This window comes from Chiloscyllium punctatum, chromosome 29, assembly GCF_047496795.1.
Source record: "Chiloscyllium punctatum isolate Juve2018m chromosome 29, sChiPun1.3, whole genome shotgun sequence".
Taxonomy (NCBI): Eukaryota; Metazoa; Chordata; class Chondrichthyes; order Orectolobiformes; family Hemiscylliidae; genus Chiloscyllium; species Chiloscyllium punctatum.
The window spans coordinates 68,756,894-68,775,043 of NC_092767.1; the positions used below are offsets into that span (position 1 = coordinate 68,756,894).

An 18,150-nucleotide genomic window follows, 5' to 3' on the forward strand; every position below is an offset into this window, starting at 1 on the left:
ATCCTTAACCCTTTTTGCCAAAGCTATCTCATGTCCCATTTTGCTCTCCTGATTTCCCTATTAATTATACTTCTACTTCATAGTGAGAACATAGAACAATACAGTGCAGAACAGGCCCTTTGGCCCTCGATGTTGTGCAATCCCGTGAACTATTCTCAGCTCGTCCCCATACACTATCCCATCATCATCCATGTCCTCATCCAAGGATTGTTTAAATCTCCCTAATGACTACCTTCATACCCTTCTAGGGATTCACTCTATCTTGCTGTCCATCCTTGATGTATGTTTCCTTCTTTTCTTGACCAAAACCTCAATGTCTCTAGTCATTCAGCATTCCTTACACCTGCCATCCTTGTCTTTCACCCTAACAGGAGCATACGGTCTCTGGATTCTCATTATCTCATTTTTGAAGGCTTCCCAGTTGTCCCTTTTACCTGCAAACATCTGCCCCTGCCAATCAACTTCTGAAAGTTCTTGCCTAATACTCTCAAAATTGGCCTTTCTCTAATTTAGAACTTTTAACTTTTAGATGGGAGAGCGTTTGTAAGTGTGAGCCTTTGTAAATTGGGGACCACGTTTATCAGTTAACTGTTTAAATGTTAACAGGTGTATTTACAAAAATAAAATACCATACACTTCTTCAAACTCTATTTTTTTTAAATTATCCTCCATTTAGGTGAAGAGGAGCTGTGGAAAAACCTGCAGGAACAACTTTTAAGAATGTCCTGCAAAACATCCTCAAACATTGTTAATGCCTTTGCAAAATAAGCCCCTTTTCTGCAATTTTTATTTTTAATCTGTTTTAAAAACTAACTGCAATATATTAATGGCAAGACCATCATTAGTCGATTTAACCGTTCACCATTCTACATTCCTAGATCACTTGCAATTATAAATAACGTTATAAAACACCCCAGGCACTTTCTAGGAGTATACGTCAGACTAAGATTGATGTTGAGGTAAAGAAAGCATTTCAGACAGGTGGATAAAAGCTGAAGCAAAAGGGTATGTTTTTGAGGAGAGAGCTGTTGTGGGAATGGAATTCCAGAACCATAGAGTCGTAGAGATGTACAGCACGGAAACAGACCCTTCGGCCCAACTCGTCCATGCCGACCAGATATCCTACATTTAATCTGGACCCATTTGCCACCACTTGGTCCATATTCCTCTGAACCCTTCCTATTCATGTACCCATCCAGATGCCTTTTAAATGCTGTAATTGTACCAGCCTCCACCACTTCCTCTGGCAGCTCATTCCATACACGTACCACCCATTGAGTCGAAAAAGTTGATCCTTGGGTCTGTTTTATATCTTTCCCCCCTCACCCTAAACCTATGTCCTCTAGCTCTGGACATCACCACCACCACCACCACCCACCCCACCCCTCCTCCCCCTCCCGCCCCCAACCCCTGGGAAACTACCTTGTCTATTTACCCTATCTTTGCCTGTCATGATTTTATAAACCTCTATAAAGTCATTCCTCAGCCGCCGATGTTCCAGGGAAAACAGCCTCAGCCTCAGCCTTTTCAGCCTCTCCCTGTAGCTCAAGCCCTCCGACCCTGGGACCTCAAGCTTTTACAGAATCTCAGAACTGTTTCAGTGCAGAATGAGTCCACTCAGCCCATGCTGTCTGCACCAGCTTTCTGAATAAATGTCTCACTTAGTACCATTCCATAGCTTTGTCTCCTTAACTCACCGTAGACAGCAGTCTATCTGGATCATCATGGCTTGGTACTGCAATTATCTGCCCAGGATCATAAGAAACTAGAGAGTTGTGAACATAGCTCAGATCATTACACAAGCCAGTCTTCCATCCATTGACTCCATCTACACTTCATGCTGCCTTGGAAAAGCAGCTGACATCATTTAAAGACCACTTCAACCCCAGTTACAATCTCTTCCAACCTCTTCCATTTGGCAGAAGGTACAAAAGCTTAAACAGGGGTACTAACAGATTCAAGAACAGCTTCTTCTCCACTGTTACTCGAGTTCTGAATGGACACCTCAAATTTTTAATTTAATGTTGATCTTGAGAATTTAATGTTGAGAAGGTCTTTGTGCACCTTCTCCACAGCCATAACATTATATTCCTCGCTCTGTTCTATTACCCTAATGCACTTTGTATGGTAAGATCTGCCTGTACTTCACACAACACACAACCTTTCTCTGTACCTTGATACAAGTGACAATAATAAATCAAATCAAACTTACTCGTTTTCTTTTTGAATTTTTAAATATTCTTTTTCTCGGTGCCCATCCCTAATCACCCTTGGGAATGTGGTAGTGAGCTATCCTCCTGAATCTCTGCACTCTGTGATGTAGGGACACTATTAATGCCCTTATGGAGAGAATTGCAGGGTTTCAACCCAGCGACACTGAAGAAAGATGATATATTTCCAAGTCAGGGTGGTGTGTGGCTCAGGGGGAAGTTGCAGGAGGTGGTGATCCCATGTATCTGCTGCCCTTCCCCTTTTTAGATGGAAGTGGGTCATGGGTTCAGAAGGTGCTGTTTGAGGATCTTTGAGTTTCTGCCATGCATCTTGTAGGTTTTGTACACACTGCTGCTAGGAGACAGTGAGGTCTGCAGATGCTGGTGGTCAGAGTTGAGTGCTTTTTTTTTTTGGAAAAGCACAGCAGGTCAGGCAGCATCCGAGAAGCAGGAATATCGACGTTTTGGGCCAGAGCCCTTCATCAGGAATGCGCTCCTGCCCAAAAATGTTGATTTTTCCTGCTTGGATGCTGTCTGACCTGCTGTGCTTTTCCAGCAACACACCCCACACACTGCTGCTACTGAGCGCTGGTGATGGAGGGAGTGGATACTTTTCGATGTGATGCCAACCAAGTGGGCTGCTTTGTCCTGGATGGTTTCGCGCTTCTTATGTTGTTGGAGCTGCACCCATCCAGGCAAATGGGGAGTATTCCATCACACTCCTGATTTGTAGATGGTCGACGGGCGTTGGGTTAAAAGAGAGTTACCTTGCAATCAATGGTGCATTTAATTTGACTAAGTGTTGAGTCTGAATCAGAAACAGTTGCCGGGTGAGGGGTCCATCCAGAAACAACACCCTGTCATTGGCCGATTTCCTAATAACCTGTTTGAGTTCAAAACCAATGGTTCCCAGACAGCTGACGTTCCACTTGTTCCCTTCAGTGATGCCGTTTGAGGAGGTTTGGAATCGCAGTCACTGTCGGACCATTGAGGTTTTGGTGGATGTTGCTCGAGAGTATCCGAACGAGGCGGAGTATATCTTCAAGCCCTCCTGCGTACCTCTCCTACGATGTGCTGGCTGCTGTGGCGATGAGAAATTACGGTGCACAGTACGGGAGATGTACAATGTAACGATACAGGTAAGGTTTTGGGTTTGAGGAGAGACCGAGTAGACTGGGGACTATATTCATTGGAATTGAAGAATGAGGGGGGTGGATCTTATAGAAACATGTTCAATTATGAAGGGAATAAATAAGACCGAAGTAGAGAGGATGTTTCCACTGGTGGGTGAAACTAGGACAAGAGAGCGTAGCCACGGGGGAGCAGACTTAGGACTGAATTTGAGAAGGAACTTCTTCACCCAGAGGGTTGTGAATCTGTGGAATTCCCCGCCCAGTGAAGTAGCTGAGGCTTCCTCATTCAATGTTTTTAAAGTTAAGATTTCCTGAAAAGTAAAGGAATGAAAGGTTATGGTGCGAGGATGAATAAGTGGAGTTGAGGCATTGATAAGATCAGACATGATCTTATTGAATGGCGGAGCAGGCTCCAAGGGCCAGATGGCATACTCCTGCTTCTTATGTAAGAAGGGCAATTTGCAGCTCTACAGGTAAACTGTTATCAACAATGGTAGTGTGGCTCAGAACTGGGTTGAGCAATTGCATATCCACGAAGGAATGGTAGGGGGAGCTATTCGGATCTATTGTGGGCTCAATGTGCACTCTAGTTCCTGGGTGTATTCCAATATTGAGTCAAAAAGAATAAAGAACAGCACAGGAACAGGCCCTTTGGCCCACCTAGACTGCACCAACACATGCTTTTCCAAACTCAAAACCTGTTGTCTTTACATGGTCTGTATACCTCTAATCCCTGCCTACGTGTATCTGTCAAACTTTGCTCCTGTGTCTGACTCTATAATCTTGGCCACAACCAGTGTTCAAGCAGCACAAGGTTCTTGCACGAGCTCTGACATGAGATGCGAGACTTCCAAGAACTAAGTAGTCAGAATCCTCCTCAATGTTGAAGGGTACGTTTTAAAGATCTATGTGATTGAGGGGAGAATTGTGTGTGTCAGTCAGTTCACTGCCCATTCATTACACTTTGGCAGGGAGATGGTGTATTAATGGTAAAGACAACAAATCAGTCATTCTGAAGCCCAGGTTGTTGCTGTGGGGTCATGGGTTTAAATTCCATAAGACATCGGAGCAGATGTAGGCCATTTGGCCCATCAGGTTGTCTCTGCCATTCAAAGAGGTCGTGGCTGATCCGATTAAGCCCCTTCTTTTCTCCATAAGCAAAAACAGAAATTGCTTGAAAAACTCAGCTGGTCTGGTAGCATCCATGGTGAGAAATCAGAGCTAACCTTTCAAGTCCTTTCCCCATAAGCCTTGACTGCTGTACTGATTTTTACTATATTTAACATCCCAGTCCTTGACTATCCCCTGAGAAGACGAGTGTGTGTTGCTGGAAAAGCACAGCAGATCAGGCTGCATCCAAGGAGTAGGAGAATCGACGTTTTGGGCTTATGCCTTTTATGCATATTCCTTTCATCAGGAATGAGGCTTGTGCCCAAAATGTCGATTCTCTTGCTCCCCCGTTGCTGCCTGACCTGCTGTGCTTTTCCAGCACCACCCTCTCGATGCTGATCTCCAGCATCTGCAGTCCCCACTTTCTCCTATCCCCCGAGAAGAAATTCCTCCTCATTCCCTGTTGTTCAGGACAACCCTTTTTCTGAGCTGATGCCATCTTGTCCTCGGTTCTCCCATAAGGGGAACAACCTGTCTGCATCTACCCTGTCAAGCCCCCTAGGAATCTTTGTAGGTTTCATTAAAGGTTGTCTCTTTCTTTCATTCTTTTAAACTTGAACCTATCCTGATGAAATCCATCCATAGCTCGTGTCAGCCTCTAATGAACTGTCTCCCAGTGCCTTCAATCTTTTCTTCAATACGGGGACTAAAACTACATTCTAAGTGTCGTCTAACCTTTTACCTTGTGTATTTTTAGCAAGACCTCCCTATTTTTATATTCCATTCCATTCCCTTTGAAATAAAAGTCGACATTCCATTTGCCTTCCCTGTTAACTGTTGAACTCCCACACAGACACTGGGAGAAAGCCACCTGAGGCTGGAATCGAACCTGGGTCCCTGGCGCTGAGAGGCTACAATGCTAACCAGTGAGCCACCGTGCGGCCCTAATTTGGTACAATCTGCAAACCAATCTGGCTATTGTACATTGACTTTCTCATCCAATTAGTGCATATGTACGGTAAATAATTGTGGCCCCAGCACTGATCCCTGTGGCACTTCACTAGTTGCAGGTTGGCATCCTGAAAACTCTCCCTCTTTATCTCAACAGTTTAGATTAGACTACATTACAGTGTGGAAACAGGCCCTTCGGCCCAACAAGTCCACACTGACCCGCTGAAGTGCAAACCACCCATACCCCTACATTTACCCCATACCTAACACTGCGGGCAATTTAGCATGGCCAATTCACCTGACCTGCACATCTTTGGACTGTGGGAGGAAACCGGAGCACCCGGAGGAAACCCACGCAGACAACGTGCAAACTCCACACAGTCAGTCGCCTGAGGCGGGAATTGAACCCGGGTCTCAGGCGCTGTGAGGCAGCAGTGCTAACCACTGTGCCACCGTGCCGCCCAACAGTGTCTTCCATTCGTTACCCAATCCCGTAGTGATGCTAATGTACCACTCCCAACCCCATGGGCTTTTACCTTTTATTAAGCAGCTTAACATGTGGTTCTTTACCACAAGCCTTCTGGAAATCTAAATATATTGCTTCCATTGCTTCTCCTTTATATCTGTCCCACTTGTCACCACTTCAAAGAATCCTATCAAATATGTCAGGTATGATTTTCCCCTTCTGGTGGCCATGCTGATTCTGCGTGATCAAAGTTTAAGCATTTCTAAATCCCAGCAAAACTTGTGGAATCTAAATTCAATTAATAAAATGTAATTTAATAAATTAATGAAATGTAAAGCTAATCTCAGCACTGGTGACTGTAACAAAAATTCATTTGAGGATGGGAATTGGCCTTCTCCTGTCTATGCAACATTGACTTCAGACCCACAGAGTGGGGTTGAGTCTTAATTGCCCTCTGGGCAATTAGGGATGGGCGATAAATCTTGGCTTTGCAGGTGATGCTTGCATCCACAAAAAGGGCAGCACAGTGGCTCAGTGGTTCGCACTGGTGCCTCAGCACCAGGGGCCCAGGTTTGATTCCACCCTCTGGTGACTGTGCAAACTCCACATAGACATTCTCCCTGTGTCTGTGTGGGTTTCCTCTAGGTGCTCTGGTTTCCTCCCACAATCCAAAGGTGTGCAGATTAGGATGAAATGACCGTGCTAAATTGCTCACACTTTCCAGGGATGTGCAGGCTAGGTGGGTTAGCTATGGGAAAGAGGGTCTGGAGTGGGATGCCCTTTGGAGGGGCGGTATGGATTCAGTGGGCTGAATGGCCTGCTTCTACACAGTAGAATTATAATAAACAGGTTCCTGGAGTATTTATTGAGTGACTTACTCAATTAACTCAGCCACTCTACTGTTGTTAATCACGGGTGAAATGTTGCAATAATTCCCCTGTTGTTTTTAAGGTAGCAAATCAATTTGCATCAATCTTTGCCAGGTCATTAAATTGAAACCTTTGGATCATGTGACTAGCCAAGAGGAGAAGATCTTCACTGAGCACAGCAGCTGTGAATGTCGGTGAGTCATAATCATAGAGATATACAGCATGGAAACAGACCCTTTGGTCCAACTCATCCATGCCGACCAGCTATCCACTCCTCGTCTAGTCCCATTTGCCAGCACTTGGCCCATATCCCTCTAAATCCTTCCTATTCATATACCCATCCAGATGGATTTTAAATGTTGTAATTGTACCAGCTTCCACCACTTCCTCTGGCAGCTCATTCCATACATGCACCATCCTTAGCGTGAAAAGTTTTGTAAACCGTGTATATTTAGATTAGATTACTCAGTGTGGAAACAGGCCCTTCGGCCCAATCTGCTGGAGCGTTGCCAAGAGAATAGGGCCCCTCAAAGCAAAGAAGCCTATGTGTGGAACCGCAAGAGATGGGGGAAATACTATGGGTGTTTTGCATCTATGTTTATTATGGAGAAGGACATGGAAAATATAGAATGTGGGTAAATAGATGTGACATCTTGATAAATGTACATCTTGATATTACAGAGGAGGAGGTGCTGGATGTCTTGAAACATGTAAAGGTAGATAAATCCCCAGGACCTGATCAGATGTACCCTAGAACTTTGTGGGAAGCTAGGGAAGTGATTGTTGGATCCCTTGCTGGGATATTTGTATCATCAATAGTCACAGGTTGAGGTGCTGGAAGTCTGGAGTTTGGCTCAGGTGATGAGTCTTGGGCTGAAATTGACCTGCATCAGATTTCATGTTGACTCTCACAGGGGATGTGGATTTATCTGGAGGGTCTGAACTCAATAGACTGCTTATTCAGTATGTGTGTATTCTTACAGATTATGTAGGCTTTCACATGATATATGGCACAGGAACAGGCCATTTGGCCTAATCAGTCCATGTCAGTTTTAATATTTGAAGCGTCTTCCAATCTTTCCTTGTCTAAAACTTTCAGATAGAAATTACGGCAGAGAAAGAGGCCATTCAGCCCATCATGGCTGTGTGTTCTCATTAAACCAGCCGCCCGTTTTCATCCCGCTTTCCAGTGCCTGGTCTGCAGGTTACAGTGCTTTAGGGAGCAGATCTTTTTCCAAATGGGATGTTGGTTGCCAAACTGGCAATGAATTCCAGGCACCCACCAGTTTCTTGCCCAACACCTATCCTCGTCACTATCCACCACCTGGCCAATTTTTGTGTTGTCTACAAATCTCCCAATCATGCCCCTCATGTTTAAATCATGAATGTATACCATAAACGGCAACAGACCCAATACTCAGTCCTACGGAACACCACAGGAAACTGCTTTCCATTCGCAGAAACATTTCATCAACAATTACCCCCTGTTCTTTGTTACTGAGTCCATTTTAGATCCAACTTACCTCATTATTCACTCTCCCATGGATTTTTCTGAGCCGCCCATATGTGGAACCATGTCAATCCCTCTATTCCGTTCTCCCTCATCGCTGTGTCTCTAATTCTCCTGAATCACGTCGAAACTATTCACTTCTGTGGTCCCCTGTGGGAGCAAGCCCAACATTCTCCTCGCTCCATGGTTTCGTCTGAATTTTCCTATTGGATTTCTTGGGGGCTATCTTATATAGATGGCTTCTAGTTATACTTCGCCCCCTCTTCTCTCTTCCACCCCCCCCCCACCCCCGACAAAAGGAAATATTCTCTTCGTGTCCACTCCATCAAATTCCATTCAGACTTTTCTAGGCCTTGATGCTTCTGTGGTAAGTGATTCACACTGGGGTATAGATGCTCCCCTTCTCTAATAACAGTGGCCCATCCAGCCCTCTCCTAACATCTCTCAGACAGTGGTCACTCGACAGCAGAGCTACAGATGCTGGAGATTACAGTCAAGATTAGAGTGGTGCTGGAAATGCACAGCAGGTCAGGCAGCATCCGAGGAGCAGGGAAATCGACATTTAGGACAGGAGCCCCCTTCATCAGGAATTCAGGATTCAGTGACTACCCCTGATCTACCCAGGAGCACAGAGCCCAGTTTGTAATGTCGACCTCTGCAGTAGCTTTGGGCTAATGCATTATCCATAGACAAAGCAATAAAACTTGAATCATTTTGGAATCTGTGCCCATCTCTCCATTCTGTTTGGTTCAATCTGTATCTGGGCAGATTCTGGTTGGGTAAAGGCCTTGGAAAGGAGACAGAAAAGACTTTCTAGAAGTGGTTCCAGTTGCGTGTGATTTTGATTAATGTGGTCAGGGTAGAGAATGTTGACATAATTTGATTGAGATGGTCAAAATCATGAAGGGTGGTGATATCAGAGTCAATAAGGAGTAATGTTTTTCCAATGGCTAGAGGGTCAGTAACCGGACCACACCGATTTTACAATAATTAACGAAAGGAGCAGAGGAGAGATAAGACAATAAAATATAGAGTGGATTTAGGCCTTTTGGCATATTGAGTCTGCCCTGCCATTCAATCATGGCTGATGTGTTTCTCAACCCCATTCTCCTGCCCTCTCCTCATAATCCTTTGATTTCCCCCTACTGATCCAGTAAGAACCTATCTATCTCTAAGTATACTCAACGACTTGACCTCCACAGCCTTCTGTGGCAATCAGTTCCACAGATTCACGACCCTCTGGCTGAAAAAGTTCCTCCACCTCTCAGTTCTAAGAGTCGTCCTTTCATTGAAGTTGTGCCCATGGGTCCCGGTCTCTCCTACTAGTGGGAACATTTTTTCCGTGTTCACTCTATCCAGGTGTCTCAGTATTCTCTAAGTTTCAATCAGATCCCACACCTCGGCATCCTTCTACACACCATGTGCAGACCAGAGTCCTCAACTGTTCCTAATACGACAAGCCCTTCATCCCTGGGATCATTCTTGTAAACCTTTCTGGGTCCCCTCCAATGCCAACATGTCATTCCTTGGATACAGGGCCAAAAACTGCTTACAATATTCTAAATACAGTGACCACAGCATTATACAGCCTCAGCAATACATCTCTGCTCTTGTATTCAACCTCTCTTGAAATGAATGCTAATGTTACATTGCCTTCCTGAACCTGCATTAAGAGAATCCTGAACAAGGACTGCCAAGTCCCTCTGTGCTTCAGATTTCCAAAGCCTTTCCCCATTTAGAAAATAGTCTACATCTATTCCTGTTACCAAAATGCATGACCTCTCACTTTCCCACACTGTAATCCATCTGCCACTTCTTTGCCCACTCTCCCAGCCTGTCCAAGCCCTTCTATGGTCCCCCTCCTTCCTCAACACTAGAAAATTTTTCCACAGAGTTCTGGTCTGGAGTTTCACTGCCTCAGGTGTTGGAAGCAGATTCAGAAGTAACTTTTTAAAGGAAATTAGACAAATACTACAATTTGGGGAGACTGTATGTAATAATAATGTCACTGGACTGGATCATCTGGAGCTCCATAGGTTCGAAGTCATCACTCTGAATTTGCCAAAGATCCTCTGACAGTTTCTTCCAAACTCCCAGCCACTTCCACCTCGAAGGACAAGGGCAGTCAATACATGGAAACATCACCACCTGCAAGTTCCTCTCCACGCCACTCACCAACCTACTTTGGAAATAGGTTCCTTCAGTGTCACTGAGTGAAAATCCTGCAATTCCCTCCCTCATGACCTACAACACAAGGACTGTAGTGGCTCAAGAAGGCAGCTTGCCAACACCTTCTCAAGGACAACTAGTGTCAGACCAGCCAGCAACACCCACATCCCACGAGTGAATAAATAAAATTAACGTACACTTACTAAAGTCACATCTAGAAGTGACAGTGACAACCTCAGTACACAAAACTATAATTGTTATAAAATCCCATCTGTTTGGGTTGGCATGGTGGCTCAGTGGTTAGCACTGCTGTCTTACAGCACCAGGGACCCAGGTTCGATTCCAGCCTCGGGCAACTGTCTGTGTGGAGTTTGCTCATTCTCCCCGTGTCTGTGTGGGTTTCCTCCAGGTGCTCCGGTTTCCTCCCACAGTCCAAAGATGTGCAAGTCAGGTGCATTGGTGGTGCTAAATTCTGCATTAGTCAGAAAGAAATGGGTTTGGGTGGATTACTCTTTGGAGGGTCGGTGTGGACTTGTTGGGTCAAAGGGCCTGTGTCCACACTGTCGAGGATCTAATCTAATCTGGATTAATGCCTTAAAAAAGGACATCTGGCATCCTTACCTAGTCTGGCCTACATATGACTCTAGATCCACAGCGATGTGGTGACTCTGAACTGCTTCTGGGATGGCCAACATGTCCCTTGGTCGAAGGGTAACTAAGATGGGCAACAAAGGCTGACCTTGCCAGCCATGCTCACATCCCATGAAACAATAAAATAAAATTTTCAGGGTTTTTGGAAAAGGAGTAGGGTGTGAGAGTAATTTTTTTATATAAGTCCCAGTATAGTGATGATGGGCCAAATGGCCTCTTTCTGCATCGCCAATATATAATCAGCATGAATTTCCTTCTTTTTCTTTCTTTCTCTTCAGACGGCGACGGAAGCGGTTGAAAAGTGACAGGTAGGGGAAGGATTCCTGCTCCTGGAGAGACTACCACCAGGATTCCAGAATGAAGCAACTACTGTTTATTTTTTAAATAGAATTTATAACATGAATATTTGGTGTCTTTTGCTCAAGAGAGGTTTTTTTTTCCAGGAGAAACAACAAGAGGAAAGGTCAGAGGCGACGGACAAAGATAGGAGACATGCCTGAGCTTAACCAGTAAGTGTATAATCACTGTGTATGATATACTGAAGGTGAAAGGTCAAACCTTATTCTGTTACCAGGAGCAACTCATGGCTCTACATGAGGTGCTGTCTCCAGATACAGTCAGTAAATGGGTGATTATATCTGTATAGAGTCTTTAAACTGCTCCTGTCTAAATTGCCTAAATTACGACCATTTTTATTTGCTGTTCGAATGTCAGAAACTCTGCTTCATTGAGCACAGTTCTTGCACACTTAACAGCCTATTCCCAGGCCAACAGCTTAATGTGATGGGGTACTGTTCTTGTTACTCATTGTTTTGGTTACTATAGGAACCAGATTTTCATTGCACGAGGGTGTTCAGGGACATGGTGGAAAGTTAAGCAGCCACTATCTGTTCTTCAAGGGGCTGAATGGCCTCCTATTCTTTGTCTCCCTAAAGTACATAGATCATTACAGCGCAGTACAGACCCTTCGGCCCTCAATGTTGCGTCGATCTGTGAAACTAATCTGAGGGTTTCTTTATAGTCTTTCGCAGGATTGTAGGTGTCGCTGTGGTTAAGAAGGCGTTTGGTACACTTGCCTTCATTGAGTATAGGAGCTGGGATGTCATGTTGAGGTTATACGGGACGTTGGTGAGGCCTCTTTTGGTGAGGCCACTGTGTGCCCTGTTATAAGAAGGATATTATTAAACTGGAGAGTATTTGGAAAGGATTTATCATGATGTTGCCAGGACTGGAGAGTTTGTGATAGAATAATAGTCTGGCAAGACTGGGACTTTTTTTCTTCAGGTGCATAGGAGGTTGAGGGGGTGACTTTGTAGAGATTATAAAATCACAAGGGACTTGGACAAGTTGAATAGCAAAAGTATTTTCTGTGGGGGGAGTTCAAAACCAGAGGGCATATTTTTAAGGTGAAAGGAAAAGATTTTAAAAAGGACGAGGGGCAACTTTTTCTCAGAGGGTGGTTCATGTGTGGAATGGTTTACCAGAGAAAGTGGTGGATGCAGGCACAGTTGCAAAATTTAAAAGACATTTGGATAAGTTCATTAATAGGAAAGGTTTGGGGGGATATGGGCCAAGCGCCGCCAGATGGGACTAGTTTGTGAACACGGTCAGCGTGGACTGGTTAAATTGAAGGGTCTGTTTCCATGCTTTATGACTCTGACTTTGAGCGTCTTGCTAGGCCATTTGAGCGTAGTCAAGAGTCAACCATATTGCTGTGGGTCTGGAGTCACGTGTAGGCAAGGTGAAGTAAGGACAGTAAATTTCCTTCCCTGGAGAGCCATTAGTGAACCATTAGGCTTTTTACCACAATGAATGATCATTGTCATGGTTACCATCACTTGCTAGCTTTACTTTTAAAAATTCTTTAATGAAATGTGGTGTCATTGGCTCATCCAGCATTTATTTCCCAACCCTCATTACCTAAAGGCTATTGTATCGTTAAGCACATTGGTCTGGAGTCACATGTAGGCCAGACCAGGTAAGAACAGCAGATTTCTATCTCCACAGGACATTAGTGAACCTGATGGGTTTTTATGACTATTGTTAATAGATACATGGCTACCATTTTATTCTGGATTTTTCTTGTGAATTTGGATCCCACCATCTGCAATGGTGGGATTCGAACCAGATTTTCTCAAATTAGCCTGTGGTTCTATATTACTCATCTAATGGCATTATTACTGTGCCACCATCTCCGTAGTTGTCTCTGTAACTGAAACCTGGGAAGGGGGGGGGGGGCAGGAGCAGTGTGGAGTGAATCCTGATTTTCCTCTTCTGTCTCTCTTTCAGATGCCCCTCAATGAGTAGGAGGCATCTCCAAGCAGTCTGAGGCCTGGATTGTGAGATCACCGAACCGTAGAGAGACATTTGAATGGGGAGCTGTGGCAATGACGTGCAACATTGGCAGCAGCTTCATGTTGCTGTGGCTGCCTTTCCTAGTGTGGCTGTCTGAGTGAACCGGAATTTGCTCATTTTTGAGGGGGGGGGAAGGAGGCAGAGAGGGAGAAGCTCTGAATTGTCCCAGTGCAGGAGGAGGCCATTCCTCCCGCAGATCCTGCACTGGCTCTCCGAGCGAGCGTCTCACCCAGCGCTGTTCTCCTGCCTTCTCCCTGTCACCTTGCACATTCTTCCTACTCTTAAATCAATCCAAACGCCCTTTTGAAAATTGAAAGTGAGCCTGCTTTTTTTTTAAAGGCAGTGCATTCTACATTGCTTAAGAAAATAGATTCTCCTCTGTTTTGCTTCATCGACCAACTTGGCTTTTAAATCTGAACCTCTCGCTTTGCAAGTGGGAACGGTACCTCCCTATCTCCTGCATCCAGCCCCCTGTTGATTTGGAAAGTCTCTCTCTGTCAGAGCTACTGTCTGCCACGTTTTCACCAAGGAACACTGCTCCCTTCTGTTAACTGGAAACTGTAAAAGAGTGACTTACTTTAATTGTGATTTTTAACAGAATATCCACTCAGCACGATCTGTTTTAGAACTCCAATCCAGAAACCTCGTGAGCAGCACGAGTTGAAGAACTGCGTGTGTCTTGTATTTTTAAACTGATCTGGAATTCCCCTCTTTTATATCTAAGAAAGGGACTTCCATTTATTTTAGCACCTTTCGCAGCTTCAGGTTGTTTCCCTGGCTGCTTTCGAGGTGAGAGATTGAAGTGTAACCGCCGCCCTGCAGGAAGTGCCAATGAGTGCACAGCAAGATCCCAGAAAGCGGTGCGTCACAAATGGATGATTGCAGAAGGCACCTCTTAAACAATCTGGGCAGCAGATTCATGGGGTCCCCTGATCCTTTCACATTACCCTAGTCACTGATTTCTACTGGGGTTTATAGTTGTAGTTGTGCTGACCTGTGTGTGGTCTGTCTGTGTGGATATACTGTGACATCTGCTGAGGCTCCTGTGGCACACTACCAGGGAGACAGAAGGCCTAGGCTCAGGTCTCACCTGCTCCTGAGACGTATCATAACATTTCTAAACCGGTTGGTTAGAATTATCTGTAATGTGACACCTGTAGCCATTTGTCGCAGAGTTATTCTAGCATTAGGTCTCTCTTGGTCTGTACCAGCTCTGAATAAACAGTTTACTTCTTGCCATTCTCCCACCTTTTCCCTCTAATCCTGCAACTCTTCCTTTTTCTGATGACAGTAGCCCAACTGAACCTACCTCCATCACAGCATCAGGCAGTGCATTCCAGACTGTGACCGCTTTGAGTGAAAACTATATTCATCATTGCTTTTTTTTGCTTATTTACTTTAAATCTCTTATGCCCTCTTGTTCACCATTGTTTCAAGAGTGAGAACAGTTTCTCCCTATTTACTCTGCCCAGACCTCTGAGTTTTGATCCCCATATTTAAGAAAGCATACGCTGGCATCGGAGGCAGATTAAAAGAGACTGACGCTGATTCCTGGGATGGAGGAGTGACAGTCAGAGAGATGTACAGCACGGAAACAGAGCCAAACTCGTCCGTGCCGACCAGATATCCTAAATTAATCGAGTCCTGTTTGCCAGCACCCGGCCCTTATCCCTCTAAACCCTTCCTATTCATATCCCCATCCAGATGCCTTTTTAAATGTTGCAATTGTATCAGCCTCCACCAGTTCTTGTACTTTATTCCATGCCCTCTGTATGAAAACTTTGCCCCTTAGGTCCCTTTTAAATCTTTTCCCCCCTCACCTTAAACCTATGCCCTCTAGTTTTGGACTCCTCCCAACCCAGGGAAAAGATCTTGTCTGTTTACCCTATCCATGCCCCTCATTATTTTACAAACCCTGAAAAGGTCACCCCTCAGCCTCTGACGCTCCAGGGAAACAGCCCCCGCCTATTCAGCCTCTCCCTATAGCTCAAACCCTCCAACCCTGGCAACATTCTTGTAAATCTTTTCTGAACCCTTTCAAGTTTCGGAACGTAATTCCTATAGGAGAGAGACCAGAATTGCGCACACTCTTCCAAACGTGGCCTAACCAATGTCGTCCACAACATGACCTCCCAACTCCTATACTCAATGCTCTGACCAATAAAGGCAAGAATAGCAAATGCCTTTTTCACTATCTTATTTACCTGCGACTCCACTTTCAAGATACTGAGAGTCTGCACTCCTAGGTCTCTTTGTTCAGCAACACTCTCCAGCATCTTATCATAAAGTGTATACGTCCTGCCCTGATTTGCCCTTCACACGTATCCAAATTAAAACGCAGTTTGCCACTCCTCGGCCCATTGGCCCATCTGATCAAGATCCTGTTGTACCCTGAGCTAACCTTCATTGCTATCCACTACACCTCCAATTCTACTGTCATCTGCAAACTTACAAGAAAAGCTAAAGAACTTTGGTGTTTATTCAGTAGAGTTTAGAAGATATGAGAGATGATTTTGTTGACATATACAAGATTCTGAGCAGGCTTAACAAGATAAATATTGAGAAGATGTTTCCACTAGTGAGGGAATCTTGAACTATGGGTATGTAGTTACAGATTAACAGGATAACTGGGATACAAAGGTATTTCTTCTACTAAAGGATGGATGATGTCTGGAAGTCTCTACCCCAGAGAGTTGTGGAGGCTTGATTGTATAGAGGATTTAGATAGAAATAGCCTTCAACTCCTTGATATGAGGAGTTGGCACAAAAGAGGAGTTGAGGTCTGGGGCAGATCAGTCGTGACCTTGTAGAATAGAGGTGTAGGCTTGAGGGGCTGAATGGCCTATTCCAGCTATTTAATTCTTCTGATTTTGAAAACCTCAAACAAATCTGTCTTCTCTACTCTAGGGAAAACAGTCCCAACTTTTCTCCAATCTGTCCTCATAACCAAAGTTCCTCCTCACTGGAACCATTGTTGTAAAGCTCTTCTACACTCTCCAGTCCCTTCATATCCTTCCTATAGTGTGGTGCCTAAAGCTGGACACAACACTGCACCTGAGGCCAAACTCGTGCTGTTTGATATTTTCCAAACAACCTACTCTGATGTGATGACACACCTCTGCAGCAGGTGGCACTTGAGCCTGGATCTCCTGGCTCAGAGATAAGGACACTACCACTGCACCACAACAGCCTTCAAATGTGTCTCTCCCATTGGGCCCTCTAGCCCTTTTCTTGAGAAAGTACAGTCACTGTAAAAGAACTGCTAGCTTTCCAAAAAAAGGTTTTGCATCCTCACTTGCAGTTGACCTTGAGTATGGATTACCATTGGCATTTCTTGCAAATTCTGCTCACGTTTATCATATTATTCTCTCAAAGATCCCAAGGCAAAGGTCGAGCTATTCTGATGTATGCAATAAAAATGCATTTTCCAAATAAAAATTTGTGTATTGCTAATTTTAATTTGGAGGAGAAAGATTATGCGCTTCTTAATCCTGTTCAGTTCTTTGCTTAATGTTAAGTCTGACCTCCAATGTTAAGGTTTGCCAAGGGCAGGTTCCAAATGCAAGTCAGCCAGAATGAGAGTTGACCCCATGTTATTGGGAGCTGTCTGATTCAATCCAGCCATCAGCCAATGTCCTTGCCACAACCCCAACCCCAATCACCATCACCCACCACCACCACCACCACCAAAGTGAGACTGTTGACATGGGAATGTATACTTACAGATGATGGTTTGATGGGAGCCAAATGGCCACCACCTGCTCTATTACAATTCTGTATGACTGGAGTCCGGAGTTATGAATGATGGCTCCAATCTCTCTTCAGCCCACAGCTGACCAGGAATCTCTAGCATCTCTCCCACTTTCACCATCTGCCATTGGTGTTGGAAGGATTTACAAATTGATACTGCTCCTGGAGTTGGACTTCAACCTAGAGCTCCTGGTGCTGAACCAGACCGAAATACCCACTACACCAAAAGTCTACCTTCATTTGACAGGAGCCAAGCCAATTTACATTGTAAGCTATGGTGGTGGTGCAGGAACTGTGGGGGCTGTAAGCTGGAAATCAAGTTCAGATATGACATCAGATGGCTGACGGACAAGTTTCTATAAGTTTCACATTCTAAAATTGGAGAACCTACTTTTTAAAGCAACCACGTGCTTTGCTGGTGTGGCTTTGGACCGGTTGCACCGAAGAGTCTGTTTCTGGGCTGTAAGACTCTGGCTGAAGCATGCTTTTGGGCCAGAACAGAGGAATCATTGATCTTTTTCCACAAAGTGTGAAGGAACGTAGGACTTAGGGGAAGGACTGAATCGTGGCTGATCAGATTTTGGACCTTTGCTCCACTTTCCTGCCTGCACCCAATGACTCTTCATTCCTTTGTCTGTTGAAAATCTATTTCAGCCTTGGGGTTAAATCCAATGACTGACTCCATGACCCTGCCTCTCCAATGTTCTGGGGAGGAGGCTTCCTCAGCCAAATGACACTTGTGAGAGTCTGAGATATACAGGGTGGAAACAGACCCTTCTGTCCAACTTGTCCACGCCGATCTAATATCCTTAATTAATCTAGTCCCGTTTGCCAGTATTTGGCCATATCCCTCTAAGCCCTTCTTATTTGTATACACATCCAGATGTCTTTTAAATGTCGTAATCATACCAGCCTCCATCACTTCCTGTGGCAGCTCATTCCATAAACCCTCTCTGTGAAAAGGTTGCCCCTTAGG

The 18,150-nt window shown here is 44.7% G+C and overlaps 1 protein-coding gene across 3 annotated transcripts in view; it reads left to right on the forward strand.

Moving 5' to 3' along the window:
• The window catches only part of LOC140454521 (snake venom vascular endothelial growth factor toxin ICPP-like), a 44,604-nt gene that overhangs the window by 21,772 nt on the left and 4,682 nt on the right, over positions 1-18,150 (forward strand). For 2 of the 3 annotated variants that reach the window (XM_072549329.1, XM_072549331.1), the window contains 5 exons: positions 3,153-3,349; positions 6,854-6,933; positions 11,348-11,377; positions 11,513-11,578; positions 13,359-16,862. In XM_072549329.1, the coding sequence (XP_072405430.1) occupies positions 3,153-3,349; positions 6,854-6,933; positions 11,348-11,377; positions 11,513-11,578; positions 13,359-13,398 (413 nt within the window). In that variant the 3' untranslated portion in view covers positions 13,399-16,862. Of the gene's footprint in view, positions 1-3,152; positions 3,350-6,853; positions 6,934-11,347; positions 11,378-11,512; positions 11,579-13,358; positions 16,863-18,150 lie in introns of those variants that run through there. The other variant, XM_072549330.1, reaches the window with a different exon arrangement.